This window comes from Phoenix dactylifera, chromosome 14, assembly GCF_051530095.1.
Source record: "Phoenix dactylifera cultivar Ajwa chromosome 14, Ajwa_hap1_PhDact_Kaust_v1.1, whole genome shotgun sequence".
In the NCBI taxonomy this organism is placed as follows: domain Eukaryota; kingdom Viridiplantae; phylum Streptophyta; class Magnoliopsida; order Arecales; family Arecaceae; genus Phoenix; species Phoenix dactylifera.
In genome coordinates, this window is record NC_143203.1 from 13446799 (window position 1) to 13465157 (window position 18359).

At 38.8% G+C, this 18359-nt stretch overlaps 1 protein-coding gene across 1 annotated transcript; it reads left to right on the forward strand.

Moving 5' to 3' along the window:
• Positions 1-1493: 1493 nt before the first annotated feature.
• On the forward strand, positions 1494-2515 carry LOC120106660 (putative germin-like protein 2-1). Its single transcript, XM_039119685.3, has 2 exons — positions 1494-1668; positions 1809-2515. Exons 1-2 carry the CDS (start codon positions 1557-1559, stop codon positions 2360-2362), a joined length of 666 nt encoding a protein of 221 aa, XP_038975613.1. The 5' UTR covers positions 1494-1556; the 3' UTR covers positions 2363-2515.
• The last annotated feature ends 15844 nt before the right edge of the window (positions 2516-18359 follow it).

Consider the following 18359-nt stretch of genomic DNA (forward strand, 5'->3'; position numbering starts at 1 on the left):
TATTATGAGGATCCGTGCGGGCGTGTATTTAGTCCCACATCGGTTATTCACTGGGTAGATCTTAGGTACTTATACAGGATCAAGGAACCCAAATAATACCTTCCGGCTAGCCATTTTGGGTGAGATCCTGGATTGTTACAAATGGTATCAGAGCGGACCCAGCCCATAACCTATGTGGACTAGAGGACACTGCAGCACGGATCCATTGGGGCTAACTACGAGCCGATTGTGGTGTTTGTGATTAGATTTTGAATGTATTTGACCCCTTAGCCTGACGAGGACGTCAGGGCTTGAACAGGAGGAGTATGTGAGGATCTGTGCAGGCATGTGTTTAGTCCCACATTGATTATTCGCTGGGTAGATCTTGGGTACTTATACAGGATCAAGAAATCCAAATAATACCTTCCGGCTAGCCATTTTGGATGAGGTCCTAGGTTGTTACAAATGGTATCAGAGCGGACCCAGCCCATAACCTATGTGGACTAGGGGACACTGCAGCACAGATCCATTAGGGCTGACCACGGGCTGATCGTGGTGTTTGTGATTAGATTCGAATAGATTTGAATCTTTAGCCTGACGAGGACGTCAGAGCTTGAACGGGGGGAGTATATGAGGATCCGTGCGGGCGTGTGTTTAGTCCCACATCGGTTATTCGCTGGGTAGATCTTGAGTACTTATACAGGATCAAGGAACTCAAATAATATCTCCCGGCTAGCCATTTTGGATGAGATCCTGGATTGTTACAGTTATGATAAGCGCAACCAATGCTGATAACCTCGATGAAGAATTCCCTGTATTTGCATTTTGAACTATTCAAGTTCTTCGCTGCCACCATAACTACATTGACCTTTTCTGTGACGGAAGGAAGAGGTCATCTTGAAGTTGCTAAATCCCATTGTGGCCAAGTATCCGAACAACTTCATGAAGGCTCCCAGCTTTGGATCTTTCTTTGAACTGTTCAATTTTCTATGGCAACAAAAATAAAGTTGGAGGAGGAATGTCTCAATAAACAATTGATGACCGTATCTTTAAATTTATTAACTTTTTTCATGTTCATCACATATGTCCATACTAGCATAAAATTAAACAAATAAGTAATTGGTTAAATTATAATAAAAATGGCTGGACTAGTTCATGATTAGACTACGAAACAAGCCTTATTATCTATTTAGCTGGCCGAACCGTTGTACCGTCAAAGGCGGCGAATATTGATCAATTCCATCTGCTGTTTCTCACCTACCATCAATATGGTTATAGATCAAGTTATACTTTATCAAGTTATACTTCGTCTTTGGGAACGTTGCCTTTGGCCACGGTCTACTGGAATTGGTGGACAACTGAAACCATTTTATTACTACTTTATAAAACAATACAAAGCAAATCACGACCACCCTTCCTGACTACTTCAACGGTCTAACCATCGCATAAACCGGGTCCCTCATCCCTCCACTCTCTATATATATCTATCTACTCCAAGCCATCCCAACGCATCGAGCTTCGATCTAGACTCTCGAGTTCCATTCCTCCTGCACTCTCTCCTGCTTAACCGAACAGACATGGCTTCACGCATCCTCCTCCTTGCTTTCCTTGCGCTGGTTTCTTCTCACGCAATTGCTTCTGATCCTAGTCCCCTCCAGGACTTCTGTGTTGCTGACAAAACGTCCCATGGTAATTATATATATTCTTCCTTTTTTCAAGTTGAGCAAAATTTCTTACTCATCCACAAACTTATAAGTAGGCTTTCGAACGAGGTTCTTCTCAAGTTTTTCTATCAACCTTGGTGAATTATGTTAATTTTTATTGTGCAGTATTTGTCAACGGTCTTGTGTGCAAGAACCCAAACGATGTCAGAGCTGATGATTTCTTCTTCTCCGGCCTCGACAGGCCTGGCGACACTGCAAACAAACTTGGATCGAATGTGACTTTAGTTAATGTGGAGAAAATTGCAGGGCTCAACACCCTTGGCATCTCATTGGCTCGCATAGACTTTGCTCCTTATGGCCTGAACCCACCTCACATCCACCCTCGGGCGACAGAGATTTTGACGGTGTTGGAAGGCTCACTCTATGTGGGTTTTGTGACTTCCAACACGGACAACCGTCTCTTTGCCAAAGTCATCAACAAGGGTGATGTGTTCGTGTTCCCCCAAGGTCTAATTCACTTCCAGTTCAACTACGGGACGAAGAATGCTGTTGCTATTGCCGCATTGAGCAGCCAAAACCCTGGTGTGATCACTGTAGCCAATGCGGTGTTTGGGTCGAAGCCACCCATCTCTCGTGACGTTCTTGCAAAGGCCTTTCAGGTGGACAAGAAGACTATTGACTGGCTGCAGGCTCAGTTCTGGATGGACAACAACAACTGATAACTCTTTCTTTGCTACAAGGATTGCTCCGCTGATTCATTTGTATTATTTTGATTGTTACACTTATTCATTTGCATTCTTTAGCACAAATAAGCAAACAATGAGTTGACAATTCTACAGCAATAAAGGCAATTTATTTCCCAGTAGGAGAAAGTGCTTCTTGCTTCTGTTTTTATTTTTCTTTTTGCTGTAACATTAGGTCAAGATGTTTGTTGGACTTGATATCACAAATTGCTTATTCCTTTATCCACCAACTTTATGTTTGTGAGCGGATAGGATGAATTAAGCCATAGGCATCATAGAGGAAAAGATGGATTTTACTTAATGGAGGACTGAAAAAGAAAAAGTATTTGGATCTGGATTGTCTTTCAGCAGCCATGGCTTCAAAAGTTTGGCAAAAAAAGAATAGTGGTGTATGACATCCTCCGCACAGGTTTGAGAAGCACCTACTTCTAAGCTTCTGTCTGGACTCAGGCTACTTCTAATTTTGACTATTAGGAAAACAGCTATTCCTATCTCTATCTCTCCTCTATCCCTGGCTGGAGGAAGAACAAAGTTGAAGGGACGCAACAGGCGTAGCAAACCTATATTTTTAATACAAATCAAATTGGATTATTGATCCAATATCTTGGTTAAATCGATCTCCATTTAAGTTTTTAATAATTATATCTTAGACTAGTGGCTGGTTATGGTGCATTATTTGCAATATTTCCGAACCCAAACAACTTCCAATTATTTACCTGAATTGGCTGATCATGTGACTTGTTCGGTAAATAGTTCTGGCCAGATAAAGTTGAAAATAACTTGATGAACTCATCAAAAATTGTTAAGTACAACAAGAATACATAATAGTCGATTTGAAACCTTATTACTTCAAAATTTTATTAGATTAATATAATATCTATTTTGAAAATTATTTAAAGACATACTTACTAATGAGATGTTGTTGTTGCAAAAAATCCAAATCAATTTACAACCATACTAATTTGTCACACAAATAAATCATAAATAAATATCAATATTGAAAACTATTGGTTATACAATAATGTATAGGTGATATAATTTATCTTATCGATAAATAGCATGTGTTCTATAATAAAACTATATATATTACCAATAAAGTTTTATTTCACTAGTAATTGTTGTACTTATAAGGTACCATCGTAACATAAAATTTTTGAAACATTCATTTATAAACATTACAATATTATAGACCTTTTATGATAATATTTGAAACTATTACTATAGAATACAATTTCTTATAGTGGTTATAAGATACCCTCGCTATATAATCACTTTTAATAACTCTCACGATGAAACTTTGTGAAATTATATATCTGTTTTGATATTTCTTAAAATCATTACTAGAGAACATTTATAATGATGGATTTTGCTAAGTGTTACTAAAGTTCTGTCACTAGACATTGTTTGTTGTAGTAGAGGCTGGAATTTCGGTCCTCTACTTTGTTTTGTTTGTTGCTCTATTTCACTATTGCATCTTTGTTCCTAATGTTGTGTTGTCTGTAATATTATTTGCTCTATGGCCCCACTTCCTCACTATTTCAGCATCGTCAATTGTTCTCTCACTTCGGCAAGTGTCTTCTGGTGGTTGGCTTCAATCCTCTCCAGTTCCCAATAGGGCATTTTCCATATGTTTTTTCCTTCCCTATATTTTCATTTTTCGCCTTTTTCCCCCTTGTGTGATCATTTTAATATTTTAAATGAAAGAGTGTGCATTAAAGAACCCTCATCCCCAAAAAGAGATTTCATAAAAGGAAGAGGAAACAACAAATGATTTGCTATTTTGCAATTTAGTTATTTTTTCCCATTTCCCATAAGTATAAGATTATTAGTGTATACATATATATACATATACATATATATATATATATATATATATATATATATATATATATATATATATATATGCTACGATTTTAATCTTGCTCTTTTTGAAAAGAAAATTAAATGTAGAATACCCCAAGTATAGGGTGTAGCAAAGTAATATTCTCGGTGAGTCCGAGATCGAATTCACAGAAATTTGACAGTGAACAAAAACTAAAGTCTAAATAATATTTGGATTGACAAAAATATAACTAAGGCATTAGAATTCAGCCTAGCACTTAATCATGCATTTCTTAAAATCACCTATTATCTCAATTAGATCTGAGTAAAGACCTAACCAGAAAGTGGAGCGGTGAAAATACCAATTAATCGTTAATAAAATAGATTTAGCTTTATGGGCAGCATTACAGTAATTTTATTTTAAACTACAGGGATTTCTAAGCATCTGTTATACCCGGAAAAAATAACAAATCAAAAAAAATATATAAGTTTGAAATAATTTCTATAGATTTACTGCACCATAAATCAAATCAAAAGCATTAAAATCCCATTGATGATTAAAGGAAATATATGAAGAAAATGCTAGGCTTTTCCCTAGCCTTAGCTAAAAAAGATTTAGCTATCCATATGACATGCAGGCATTTTTATAAAAGGGATTAGCATAGAATAAATAAAATAAAGCATAAATCCCCCTTTTTTTTTTCTTTTTTCTTCCTTCTCTTAAGAAAACAGAGGGCACTGTTTTCTTTCTTTTTTTTTTCTCTTCCGATGGTTCCCTGGCTTCCTCTCCTTTCTCGCCCGGACTTGGATGGATCCGGCCTCCTCCTTCCCTTCTTCTCTCCCTCACCCGGTTAGCTTCCTTCCTCTTCCGTCGGTGCCGGCCTCCTCCTTTTCCCGAATGGCCTCCCTGGATGCTTCTCCTCCTTCTCTCGCTCGGCTGAGAAGACGGATCGGAAGAGGAGGTGCAGATGTTGTGCTTCGGTGATTCCCTTCTACCTCTCCCGGATCCACACCCTCGTAGCCCCTTCCTGGTTCCTTTTATAGACACCTTCAGCGGATTGGAGAAGCTGGAACGCTGCTGGGAGCGGATGAGACGCGGGGTGGATGAAGTCGAATCGCTTGGGACTCTTCGATTGGGAACGTTGCAGAAGTTTGAGAAGGGATGAGATGCGGGGTGGAATGATCCTGCTGGTAACGGCTGGAAGAAGATAAAACAATCGGATGGGGAGTTGCTGAGGCGCGGTTGAAGATTTGGCTTCTTCCCTTTGCTGCCGTTGTGAATTTATTTTGATGTTTGAGAAGACTCTTCAGATGAATGATGGGAAGAATGGAATGCGGCTGAATGTTCTTGAAACAGGGGAGAGGGAAGCCATGAATGAGATGTGGCTTGAATTGAAGAGCCGGTTTGGCTTAGGTCCCTTGGATGAGATGCCATGATGCTTGGAGAGCCACACGGACGGTTTTGAAGATACTGGGAAGCTCCATGATGCGGGCACTTGTGCTAGCTGAAACATCTGGATATAGTGATATCGATTGCATGCGGATGACGGGCGGCGTGAGGCTCAGATGAGACGCTAAGGATTTGTTGAGCTCGGAATGCCAAGCATTGGGCTCAAACCCAGCATTATTGGGTCTTTTGAATTACTTGCACTCAGACACAAATAAAACATTAATTAATCAATTTTATTAATAAAGATTAGCTCTAATATTAATTATGATAGTACAAAAATTTTACTTTTGTACTCTCATCACACCCCCCCAACTAACTTATTGCTAGTCTCTAGCAATTTAGTGTGAAAATGATAAAATGAGGGTGCAAAAGTATTGTTTATTAATATAATATATCAATATGCATGAATTAAAATAAATACTCACTTTCGTAGAGCATTACGATTGCACTTAACACGTGCAATAAGCCGTTAAACTCCTAAGTTATCCTAGTGGACGAGTGTTGTCTCGTGAGGGTTTGCAGTGATGTTACCCACAAACATCATTTTTAAGTTAGAAGATACTTTAAAACATAGCAACCCTTAAGGCAAATGTAAATGTCACGTTTCAGAATACCTATACCTCCACCACAATTAGGTATCGCTTGAGTTCTAGGTGCACTACTCAAATTCACAAGTGTTAACTACCATTTGTTAGAATCCGACCCACTAAATTTTTCGAATATCACATGTTAATTGTCCAGAATGGTTTGCACATAAAAATGAAGCTATCAATCCCAACTAGACATCCCAGGTACATATAGTTCTAAAACAATGAAGTCAAACCAGTCATCCATAAGTCACTTGGTTTTAGTTTAACTAACCCACTAATGTTTATTTTATTTTATTTATTTTTTTTCGCACACTGACTACAATAGTTCAACTCCATTAGGCTTTAGTAAGGTCCATGTAGCGAGCTTTGGGTCAATGACTCTTGATCCAGTTGGCTCAAGGCATTAGGTGAAACACCCCTCGGACTTAATTACTCGAACCAGACTACGCCAGGAGGTCATACTAGTCACTTATTTCAGTCATTTTCATCTTTTTATGCGAACACTCGCTGCTTTGTAGGCAAGAGGCCTGGTTACTTAGTGAAGACAAACTGCATTATTTCTCTCTTTTTCTTTTTTTTTCTTTTTTTTTAAAAAATGACTGTATTGCGACTATAGGTCAACCAAGGTCAGAACATAAAGCACCCAGGTGATCTAGCCGGGAATTTCAAACTCTATCTTTATGTAAAAACCAAATCATGAACTTTAGGACAAGGACACTCGTACTTCTCTTGCGAATAAGGTCAACAAACAAATAGGTAGCACAAGTGAACTCCTGAGGCTTTCGTATTGTCATTGAATACTTGTGTGGGGATCTAATAATAGGTCTCTAATAAGTCATAATGTGCTCCTTGCCTTAATAGCTACACATGTTTAATTCTTTGAAAAAATTAAAGTGGTAACTAAATGCAACAAAATATATGTTTGTTATTATTATTACTATTATATATATATATATATTTTTATTTTTTAATTTTTTTAATAAATTTTTTTTGAAAGATATGACAATTGGTATGATATATAGAAAAATATAGTAATCTCACCCCCCCAACTTAATTTCAATATTGTCCCCAATGTTGCAACATGAATGCATGAAATATGGCATTAATGATTGTATGAAGGATAATAAGGCTGAAGGTGAGAATTTACCTGATAGAATGACGGCATACTGTTGTTGCTCTCCAATTGTCATTTAACAGAAAATGAAAGAAAGACAAATTATGATACAAACAGAGGATCTCTAGCAGATATAGAGATCAATCCTGATAAACAGGATCTCCCAAATTGGTCGATTCAACCTCTGGGGTAAAGTTGTCCAAAAATAACTTCAAACATTGGCCATTAACTTTGAAAATATTATCGATGTTTGGATTCTCTATCTCAACGGTTCCATACGGATAAACAGTTTTAACTATAAATGGGCCGATCCACCTAGATCTCAATTTTTCTGTAAATAAATGAAGTCTTGAATTATACAATAGAACTTTCTGGAAAGGCTCAAATATTTTTCTTATAATATTTCTATCATGAAAGACTTTCATTTTGTTCTTATAAATTCGAGCATTCTCATATGCTTCATTCCTGATTTCCTTTAGTTCATTAAGTTGAAGTTTGCGTAGTGAACTAGCCATATCCATATCAAAATTAAATTTCTTAATAGCCCAGTAGACCCTATGCTCCAATTCCACAGGCAAGTGACACGGTTTGCCAAAAATAAGACGGTACGGAGACATACCAATCGGGCTTTTAAAAGCAGTACGATAAGCCCAGAGTGCATCAGTTAAACGCAAAGACCAATCTTTGCGATTTGGGTTAACCGTTTTTTCCAGAACATTCTTAATTGATCGAGATACTTCAACTTGTCCACTTGTTTGTGGATGATAAGGAGTGGCGACTTCAGCTCTTTGAGTCACATGTGTAATTATGTCAAATCTGACAATTAGATTGAATTCTCTAGACAAGGAACCTTCAATATCAAATAACAAATCTAGTAAATAATATGTAATTATAAAAGGCAATTAAAGAAAAAAGTTAAAGCGCCAAAGATTTCCCTATTTGGTGTTGCCTGATCCAACCTGATCAACTATGTCAAAACCCCAATCCCATTGCTCTGCTGCACCAAAGTTAGCACCTTCGCCAACTTCACCAATCTCAAAGACTCTCCATCCTCTTCATGACCTTCATGTCTACTTCGATCCATCCATCCTTATCTGGCTAGAAATCTAGGACCACGGTGTATGCACGTGGCTGGAAGGTGACCAGTAGATATGATCGAAGTTAGAGAAGGAATGGGTATTGCTGCTACACCCACAAGCTATCGACTATGCTTCGACAGGCAATGTGAAGAAAGAGAGAGAGAAAAGAGATGCTATTAAGGTACTTGAAAGTAGGCTAGTGTTGGCTGCCGGCCATCCCCTATCCTTATCGGCATCGAAAGAAGCCATCGAGGTGGAGAAGGAGGTGGATAGGCATCAAGGGCTTGGGAGGAGGCTTCAATCAATTCAATCTCTCAAATCATAATTTTCCTTCTAAAGGAAATTCATATCAACTAAGAACCGGCTAATTAGGCACTTGGAGTTGTTTGAATGATTTACCAATCTAACTATAGTTTTTAATTGTTTTTCTTGAACAACATAATTTATAGAGCAATCTAGTTGTTCCTCCAAATCTGGTCGATATCTTTTCCACTTGGTGCAAGTGGAAATTCTTATCCATCCTGCGATGCATTATTCTCATGCTTGTAGTAGCTATTTTATGGTCATGTTGGTTGGAATGGAGCTCTAGATTCTTCCTCTACAATGTGCAGCAATTAGGTGGATAGGAAAGTTGTGAAGCTCTTCTCTGATTATTCAACCTCATTCAAGGATCGTGAACTTCTGAACTTTGCAATGGTTGTGAAGAAACTTGTCACGCCCCCGACCTAAGATTGTGAGTCGGGGATCGCTGCAGCCGCCGCATACTCATAAAAAACTCTCTCCACAAGCATGCAAGGTATCTCAATATGATATCATATACAACCAGCAGAATAAATTTAAATAATTAACATTCAAATTCTAATTTAAATGACAAAATTAAAAGTCTTACAATAAATAATATTCCAAAATTTTACATCAAATCAAAAATAAAATCTAGTGTAAATAAAGATTGTCAAAATCTTATCTCTAGTCGCTCTCCCATGATAAATTCCAGAGTCAAGCTAATTGTTCAAATCTTTAAAAATATAAAAAAATCTATAATGAGCTAGACAGCTCGATAAGTAATGAATACCTTAACTTGAAAATTTATGTAAAAACGTATGTGACAATAGTAAAACAAAAATTATCACAAATCAGGGTAAAGACATAAGCAATTCCATTTCAAAAAACAAATCCATTAAGATCCATTTCTTTCAAAATTTATATACACAATCATAAATCTGATTCGAAACAAATCATATTCAACTCAAGAGCTTTTAACTATGGCCATACTTATACTTGCTCTTGATTGATAGAGGGTTGCAATCTTGTAGGCTGGAGAACATTATGATGGATGGACAAAATGGTGAGACCCAAAAGTCATTTGTGTTCACTCCCATGTCTATCGATGTTGGCACAAGTTACTCCAAGAAAGAAGCCTCGATGCAAGCTTAGAATGGGAATCTAGATCCTCATTCCTCCGACCAATTGCCTCTATTTGGCTTTTGGTTGGTGGGCATTAGAACTAGATTGTTGAGGCCCCTCCATTTAGGGGAAAGGGGAAAAGTTGTATACCCTGGCCTTGCTTGGGGCACGAGCATTTCCCTATCCCAGACATCCTCCCTAGAGTCCCCCCCGGACTTTGAAGGCTAGCAAAATCGGCCAAGTTTTTTAGGCAGTGGATGCTGGATTATCTAATCTCCATTGTTGGTGCATGGTCTAGTAGTGGTGAAAGGGCGGGTGTGTTGATCGGATCGGATTTAGGTCAAGCTTGGGCTTGCTACTAGGTCAGACCATAGAAGGAATCGGAAGAGCCCACAATATTTGTGGGCCTTCGCCACGTGGACATCCATATGGAGCAAGCCCAATTTTCCTCCGTCCCTAGCCCTAGCTTGTTTAGGCTAAATGAAATAGATCTCCTAGTCCACAAAGTTGAGGCATGCTCCTCCCAAATCCTAGATACATGATCGGACCCAAGTCGTGGAGCCCATCAGGCTTGGCCTATCTTCTCTTGAGTCTGCTTTTGGAAAAACCTCGGCCACTCAGCCTAGCTCGACTCAAAGGAAGAGGCTCTGCCCCTCCGAGGAAGAGCTCCGAGAGTCACATAAGGATACAAAGTTCACACTACATGCACTACATCACCGAGATCCATATCTAATATTTGTAACCATAGAAGGATCTTTTGTCATTAAATGACATGAAGACTGCTATGACTCGATGGTAGTGGTTTTGCTGGACCTGATTTAAGATGTTGTTCAATTAGGACTATGTGGCCATATGAAGTGAACTTAGTTCGAGAGTCATTTTCAAGCTATATATGTAATAGTCCAGCTCTCGGGCTTGTGGGATAGCCCGAAGAGGCCAGGCCCAAGCTCGGGCATGCCTTGTTGCACATGAAGGAGGAGAAAACTTCTGATTGGAGTCTTCTTCCTCCTCTGATAATGCCGGACTCTGAGAATCCTGAGGCAATCCCAACACTGGCCAGACTCGTGATTCAATCTATTTAAGACTCCTTCCTTCCACTTTGATTGTCATCAACGAAAATTTGAGATATCACTGCCGATTTCCAAGTTCTTCTTCCAGATTTTCTTCATCGATTTGTCGCTAGAAAGGCCATCGAAACCTCACTTGCCTTCTTCTCTTTTTTTTTCAAGTTTTAGAGTTGTTGCCACGCTGATTTGCACTGAAAAAATCACTAAAATTTGATCCGAAATAGGGGTGCCCTATTTCGGCATCCTTCTTCCATGTTCACCACCACCGGCTGCTTATTCGAGCCGGACTTTACCATTTCTTGGGATCATCGATTTTGCATGTCCGTCGGTCAAAAAGGAATCCACCACGATCTATGCCGAGTTGTTCACCCCTTGCTCTTCTTGATCTTCTTCTACACTTCTTCGTGCCGGCCGACCACTGTCGCCGACGATGCCGCGACCGAAGGGCCGTCTGTGGCTATCATCATCGAGGCTGGGCCGCCTAAGTGGCCTGCCATGCTCTAATTTGAGATGAGAGGGGGGATTGACTCTCCCCTATTTTAAGAAGATAGAAGAGAGTCTTCTCTCTTCTTTCTCTCTCCTCTCTTCTCTCTCTCCTCTCTCTCTTAATTTCTTTTGATTATAGACTAGGGTTGACCCTAGTTAAGGGCTCTGAACTAGTGTCGCTGCGACCATCCGTCATGCTAGCTTTAATCCGAATATTGCTGAGCATCGTTGGACTCTATTACCATGAATCCCTATTGTGTTTTATGAACCATGGTTTGATTGTCTTTTCATGATTTGATTAGTTGGACTGGCTAGAGCCGATTGACCCAGATCGTCGGACACTGCATCTAGTCGACCCTATTCATCCAAATTGTTAACCACCGTTGGACTTCTAATTGATAACCCTTGATTTATTCTCTTGATTTGATATATGATTCTTGATCAAATGAATTGGATTATATTGCACTGACCGATTCAAATAATTGGGCGTTGTTATCTAGTTGGTCTTGTATATCTTTTTATACAATTCTATTTTCATGGTCAGCCTTGGTTTTGTATGGGGCAATAGTCATCCAAGCAGAAAGAAGCCCGACGAGATCTTATACTCTAGTTTCTCTCTTTTTCTATTTTTTTTTCTTGGTATTTTCTCTCTCTAGCTTGATCCGAAGAAATTTTGGTTAAAGGGACTTAAAGGGTAGTCTTAGATTACTACATGATGGTGGAACCTTTAGTGGATCAGTAGGGAGTTCTGGGTTGTCGGATATCTTGGATAATTTTTGATGTTGATTTGGCTCTATAGGATAACAATCTTTTGGGCAAGAAGATATTGAGCAAGATTTTGCGCACTCCGGTTTGTAGATTGTGGTAGTCCGTCTGAGTTGTCAGCAAAGAGGTAAGAATTCTTGTATACTGACCTGCATGATATAGATATTTTTGTACGTATATGTATTTTATGCTAATGATCCCGATAAGTAAGAAGCAAGAATGATTTTATGATCGTTTTGGTATTAAATTGTATTTTGATCATATTTACTTGTGATTGATAGTATGATGGGTGCATATATGTACATAATTTAAAGTTAAATAATAGGACTAATGGTTATGGTGCTTTGGACTAATCACGTAATATTGATTGCCCCGTTACGGATGAAAAACATGACCGTGGTTAGTCTAAAGCCAGAAATAGAGTTAAAAAAAAATGATGGATGGATGTGAACTTGATTAAATGAATAAAGACTTTGGGCTCATCTCGTTATCATTGGTTGCCCTGTCACAGGCTGAAAATATGATACTACTATTTATGCCGTGACAAGCTAGAAATGTAAACCAATTGTTTGTTCCATCACAGGCTATAAATGTGAAACTACTGGTTGCCCCATTAAAAGCTAAAAATGTGATATTATTGGTTGCCCCGTTACAGGCTAAAAACGTGATACTATTAGTTGCCCTGTCATGGGATGGAAACATGATCAGAATTTAGCCCGAAGTAAAAAAGATAATTTATTCAGATAAAGTTAAAAAGGAATGGAATAATGTATTAAGTAAAGAAAAAAATATCTGTATAAGCATTGTTAACAGACGCAATTACATGTACAATTTAAATACATATTAGACGGCAAACAGAATATTAAGCACATAGAGCAAGTTTAAATATTAAGCACAAATTAGAGCTATAAACAGAATATTAAGGCATCTGATGAGAGCACAAAAGTGTGTTCTACACGTTGCTTAAATTAATATTATTGCTAACAAATAATGATAAAAGGGCTGCATTAATTTTATATTTTATTTGGCACAGATTATCATAAATCAGAGTTTAAATATGCATTTGGTCGACTTCAAGCCTGATTACACTAGAACAGAATTCAACCTGGTCAAGCACTTGCACCCGAGGGACACATGACAGCCATTTGGAGGCAATGCGCAATGAAACATCCAAGGGCTTAGATTCATCAAGCCAAGAGGATCTGCAATCGGATCTCCCAGCTTCCTCCACAGCATCCCCGATTCCATCTGCACCTGTGATCATTCCCGCTCTTCTCCCACGCCCATCCCGCTGATCCCGCCTGCAGCCATCCAGCAAACCGAGATCAGCGGCCGCTTCTTCCTCGCCTCCAGCCATTCATGAGCATCTCAGCCCCCAGCAAAGGCAATCGCAATTCCCACGCGTTCGCCCGCCTCCTCCACTGATCCCGTCCTCCACAGCGTTCGCGAAGCAATTCTTCCGTGATCAAAGCTCCTTCTTCTTCAATCGATTCCAGCTGATCACCTCCCGGCCGTCCGCCTCCTCCATCGCGTCCGATCTCAGCATCAAATCCGACCGTGATCAGCTTCCGCAGGTCCCGCGTCCACTTTCCTCCTCCGTTCCAACGATCCCAGCATCTCTACACCATCCGTATCCGTCCGCTCCGTGAACAGAGCTCCTCAGCGGTTCGTGATTCTTCCATCTCCACATGCATTCAGCCCAGCATCCATTCTCAGCGCCCCAGCCGGCCGCAATCATCTCCCAGCCCCATTCCTCCGCCCTAATCTTCTCACGCGGAAGATTATGTCCGCTTGATAGGTCGGGAAAGCTATAAAAAGGAGATGGGGGATCGGTTCAAGGGAGCTCCGATTTGGGGAAGAAGAGTGGAGCCGGGTTGCTGCAGTAGGAAAAAAAAAAGAAGTAGAAAGAAACAGGGGATGCCCTGTTTCTGTTATTAAAAAAAAGAGTGAGAAAGAGAGAGGGAGATGATCGGCTAAAGTCCTAGGTGATGGGTGAAGGAAAATCATTTGGTGTACCAAGTTCATGATGTAAATTCTAATCCTTTGCTTTAAATGATTTATCTTTTGATTATGTCATGATTCTTATATGTTGAAAATTCTTTTATGATTTATGCTTATTGATGCATGTCTTTCTCGATTATTTGATTCATCGTTGACGTTATAAGGCACATTGAATGCTTAAAAAAAAAATTCATGTTATCAAGAACATACTCCATAATTAAATTTTATCTGCTTATAATTCTTAAAGAAAACAAAAGAATCATAGAATTTATCGCATGAATTTGATATTATCAAAGGAGATTCTGGATCCCTACACCATCTTAATCTATCCTAACTTTGATTCTCTATTGACTGATTTATTTTCTATTTGCAAAACATCATCTTAATCTACAATTTTATTAAAAAAAATTACATCTATAATTTACGCTAATAATCTATAGATCGTTTCCTAAGGAATCAACCTCGGACTTCCGAGTTATACTACTTGTGCGATTCTCCTGCACTTGGGAGAGCAATTTTTCGAGAGCACCAAGTTTTTGGCGCCGTTGCCGGGGAACGGCCGAGTTATTAGTATAATTTTAGATTTAATTTTTACCTTAGTAGTTAGTATTTTTCTTTTGAAAAAAAAAATTAAATCTTTACTATTATTTTTAATTCCCTACACAGTTTGCATCAAACTCTGATATAATAGAAATTAGCCGTCTGATTGGACTCAAATTTGGTCAGCGGATGCAAGACACATTTGTCAATAATCTGAACGGTCTGATTGATATTCTGAGACTTTTGAGACCATTAGATTAATACGAAACCTTGCTGCTTTCTGTTTTAAATTTTCTGCATTTAATTTTTTTTAGAATCAGAATTTTATTGTTATCATATCTCATTAACCCTTGTTGCTAATTGAAAATTTAGGAAAAAAACTTTAAGAAAAGATAAAGGGTGATTATTCAAAAATTAAAAAAAAGAGGGAAAACCTAAAATTTCAAATTTCAAATTTCAAATTTCAGAATTCAAATTTCAAACTTCAACTCATAAAAATTAAAAAATAAATAAATAAATAATTTGCTTGATCACCTATTCAATGAAATTTAATGTCATGTCATAAAACATTAAAAAAAAAATCTCTTGATTGTTGCATATAGTATAAGGCATCAACATAAAATATTCTAAGGGCTGAACTCATTTAAAAAGATAAGGTCGGGATTTCATCACTCGTCCTTAGCCCAAAAATCACCCCAGTGCATAAATATCCTAAGCTTAACTAAAATCAACTAGACGTTGGCTCCTAAGGACATTCGAGCTCAATAGGACGAAGACCACCGAAAGTTGCACCAATTTCGCTCCGTGGCTTAGTTGATGTCTAGGCAAGCTTTGTCCCTATAAGGGAGACAGTTCATCTGTTCGAGGCAAGTGGATTTTAAGTGGGACCTTTGCGAACGCATCGTGACCCCTCCACTTACCTGGGAGCTTACCTGGTCAACTCGATTCATTAGACCGGATTGGAGGCTTAGGTGTCCTCTTCAAACCAGTTAGGAGCTGTCTAGAAATTTAAGAAAAACATTAGAAATTGAGGTGTAATGTTTTGTTGCATGTTTGATTGTGAATAGATTTTTATTTTAGGGTGTCGTTTTAGGGTATCTTTAGTTGGTACTTATATTTATTTTATTTTTTTTAAAAAAAGAGAGGGAAATAATTTGCATGCTAAAGTGGAATAGGGACGACACCGGTCGATTAAGTCGTACAACTTTAGATCATCCCTTAGGACACGTCCTTGAAATTCCTTCGCAGTATCTCACACCTTGTGGGATGGCTGATTTAAATGAAGATGCGGAAAGCCACCACGATCGAGAACGTGAACCCCATGTTATGACCCTAAGACAATACCTACAACCGGCTAGGACTAGTCAGCCTTCATGCATAATTTTTTCCGATAATGTAGGACATTTTGACATCAAACCCGGAGTAATTCAATTGCTGCCTAAGTTTCACGGGTTAGAGTCCGAGAGTCCGTATCTTCATTTAAAGGATTTTGAAGAATTGAGCATTACATTTAGAGTGCCAAACGTCACCGAGGATGTCCTCAAGTTGACATTGTTTCTTTTCTCTCTAAAGGATAAGGCCAAAACATGGCTAAACTCTTTACGACCTAGATCAATAAGAACTTGGCAAGATATACAGAGAGAATTTTTAAAGAAGTTCTTCCCCACACAAAGGACCAACTTTTTAAAAAGACATATTAGCAATTTCCAACAAAAAGATAATGAAATATTTTATGAATGTTGGAAAAGATTTAAAGACCTTCTTCTCTCATGCCCTCATCACGGGTTCGAAACTTGGAGAACCATTAGCTTCTTTTATGAAGGTTTATCTCCACAGTTGAAACAGTTTGTAGAGACCATGTGCAATGGTAGATTTTTAGAAAAACAACCTGATGAGGCATGGGAGTATTTGGATTCCCTTGCTGAGACTGCCCAACTTTGGAATAACGGGGATAGAAACAATAAGTCTTTGCCTAAGCCTACTAGCTCTGTATAGGGAGGCCTTTACAACCTCAGAACTGAGGATGATCTTCATGCTAAAATGGCAGCCCTCACTAGGAAAGTAGAAGAAATTGAGCTTAGGAAGGTTGAGCCTGTCAAGACTATAGAGCTTAGAAACGAGTGTTGTGGTATCTGCGATATGTCGGGTCATACCACTACAGATTGCCCCACCATACCGGCATTCAAAGAAGTCTTGCACGATCAAGCAAATGCTATGAACTCCTACCAAAAGCCTTATAACGATTCATACTCGAATACCTATAACCCTGGTTGGAAGAATCATCCAAATTTTAGGCGGAAAAATAATCATCCTCAACAGTCACACCATTCAGCTCCTCCACCTGCACATCCTACTTTTGCATCACCACCCTCTCAAAAGCCGAATATCGAGGATACCTTGCAATCTATACAAACTTTTCTACAAGGTCAAGCTAATATCAATGCTCAAAATACTCGAAATTTTGAAGATATAAGGAACCAATTGTCAATGTTGACTACCGTCCTATAAGTACCCAAGAGAAGGGTAAGCTTCCAGCTCAACCCCAACCTAACCCACAAGTGCATGGTAGTAATAATACTGCTCCTTCTAGTTCGCATACAGAACATGCAAAGAGCATCATGACTTTGTGTAATGAAAAAGTCATTAATCAGACCGTTCCATTGAGACCGCAGGTCACTTCTAATTCTGATGCTCCCAAAACCGATGAAAGGGACAAAGAAAAAGTTGAGGTTCCAACTTCTACCGAGAAAGTTGAATGTCCTTTTCCTCTACCTTTTCCACAACGGTTAAAGCCGTTGCAAAAGCTCGAACCTAATTCTAAAATTCTTGAGCTTTTTAAGCAAATAAAGATCAACATACCTCTTCTTGATGCAATCAAACAAGTACCCTCATATGCCAAATTTTTGAAGGACTTGTGTACTGTCAAGCGCCGATTAAATGTTAAGAAGAAGGCATTTTTAACTGAGAATGTGAGTGCTATTTTGCAGCACAACATTCTCCCTAAATATAAGGATCCAGGCTGCCCAACCATCTCATGCATCATAGGCGACTTTAGGATAGAGCGAGCATTGTTAGATTTAGGGGCGAGTGTGAATTTGTTGCCATATTCTGTATATGAGCATCTTGGTTTAGGTGAGTTGAAGCCAACCTCCGTCACTTTGCAATTAGCTGACAGGTCAGTTAAAATTCCGAGGAGGATTATCGAGGATGTATTGGTCCAAGTGGATAAGTTCTACTTTTCTGTCGATTTTATCATATTGGACACACATCCGGCTTCGAACTCACAGTCTCAGATTCCGGTCATTTTAGGACGTCCATTTCTTGCAACTTCTAATGCATTGATTAATTGTAGGAATGGCGTCATGAAGCTTTCTTTTGGTAACATGACCCTAGAACTGAACATTTTTAATATTTGCAAGCAACCCAATGATCACGAAGAGAATAAGAAGGTTGATTGGGTTGAAACCATCGCGGAGGAATATTTGTTAGCTGAAGCATTTAACGATCCATCCGGCGATGGTTTAATTGATTGGTGTTCTAATGGCACCGATGAAGATGATTTGTTGGTCAAACCTAGTATGAATTTTTCGAACACCATGATGATCAATTGGTGGAGACCAAAAGTAGAAAAATTTGAACAGTTGCCGCCTCGAGAG

What these genes read in the sequence shown, in the direction of transcription:
- LOC120106660 (XM_039119685.3), top strand. Translation starts at nt 1,557, where the DNA reads ATGGCTTCACGCATCCTCCTCCTTGCTTTCCTTGCGCTGGTTTCTTCT. An exon ending in TGCTGACAAAACGTCCCATG is followed by an intron (nt 1,669 to 1,808) that starts GTAATTATATAT and finishes TTTATTGTGCAG; the next exon opens with TATTTGTCAACGGTCTTGTG.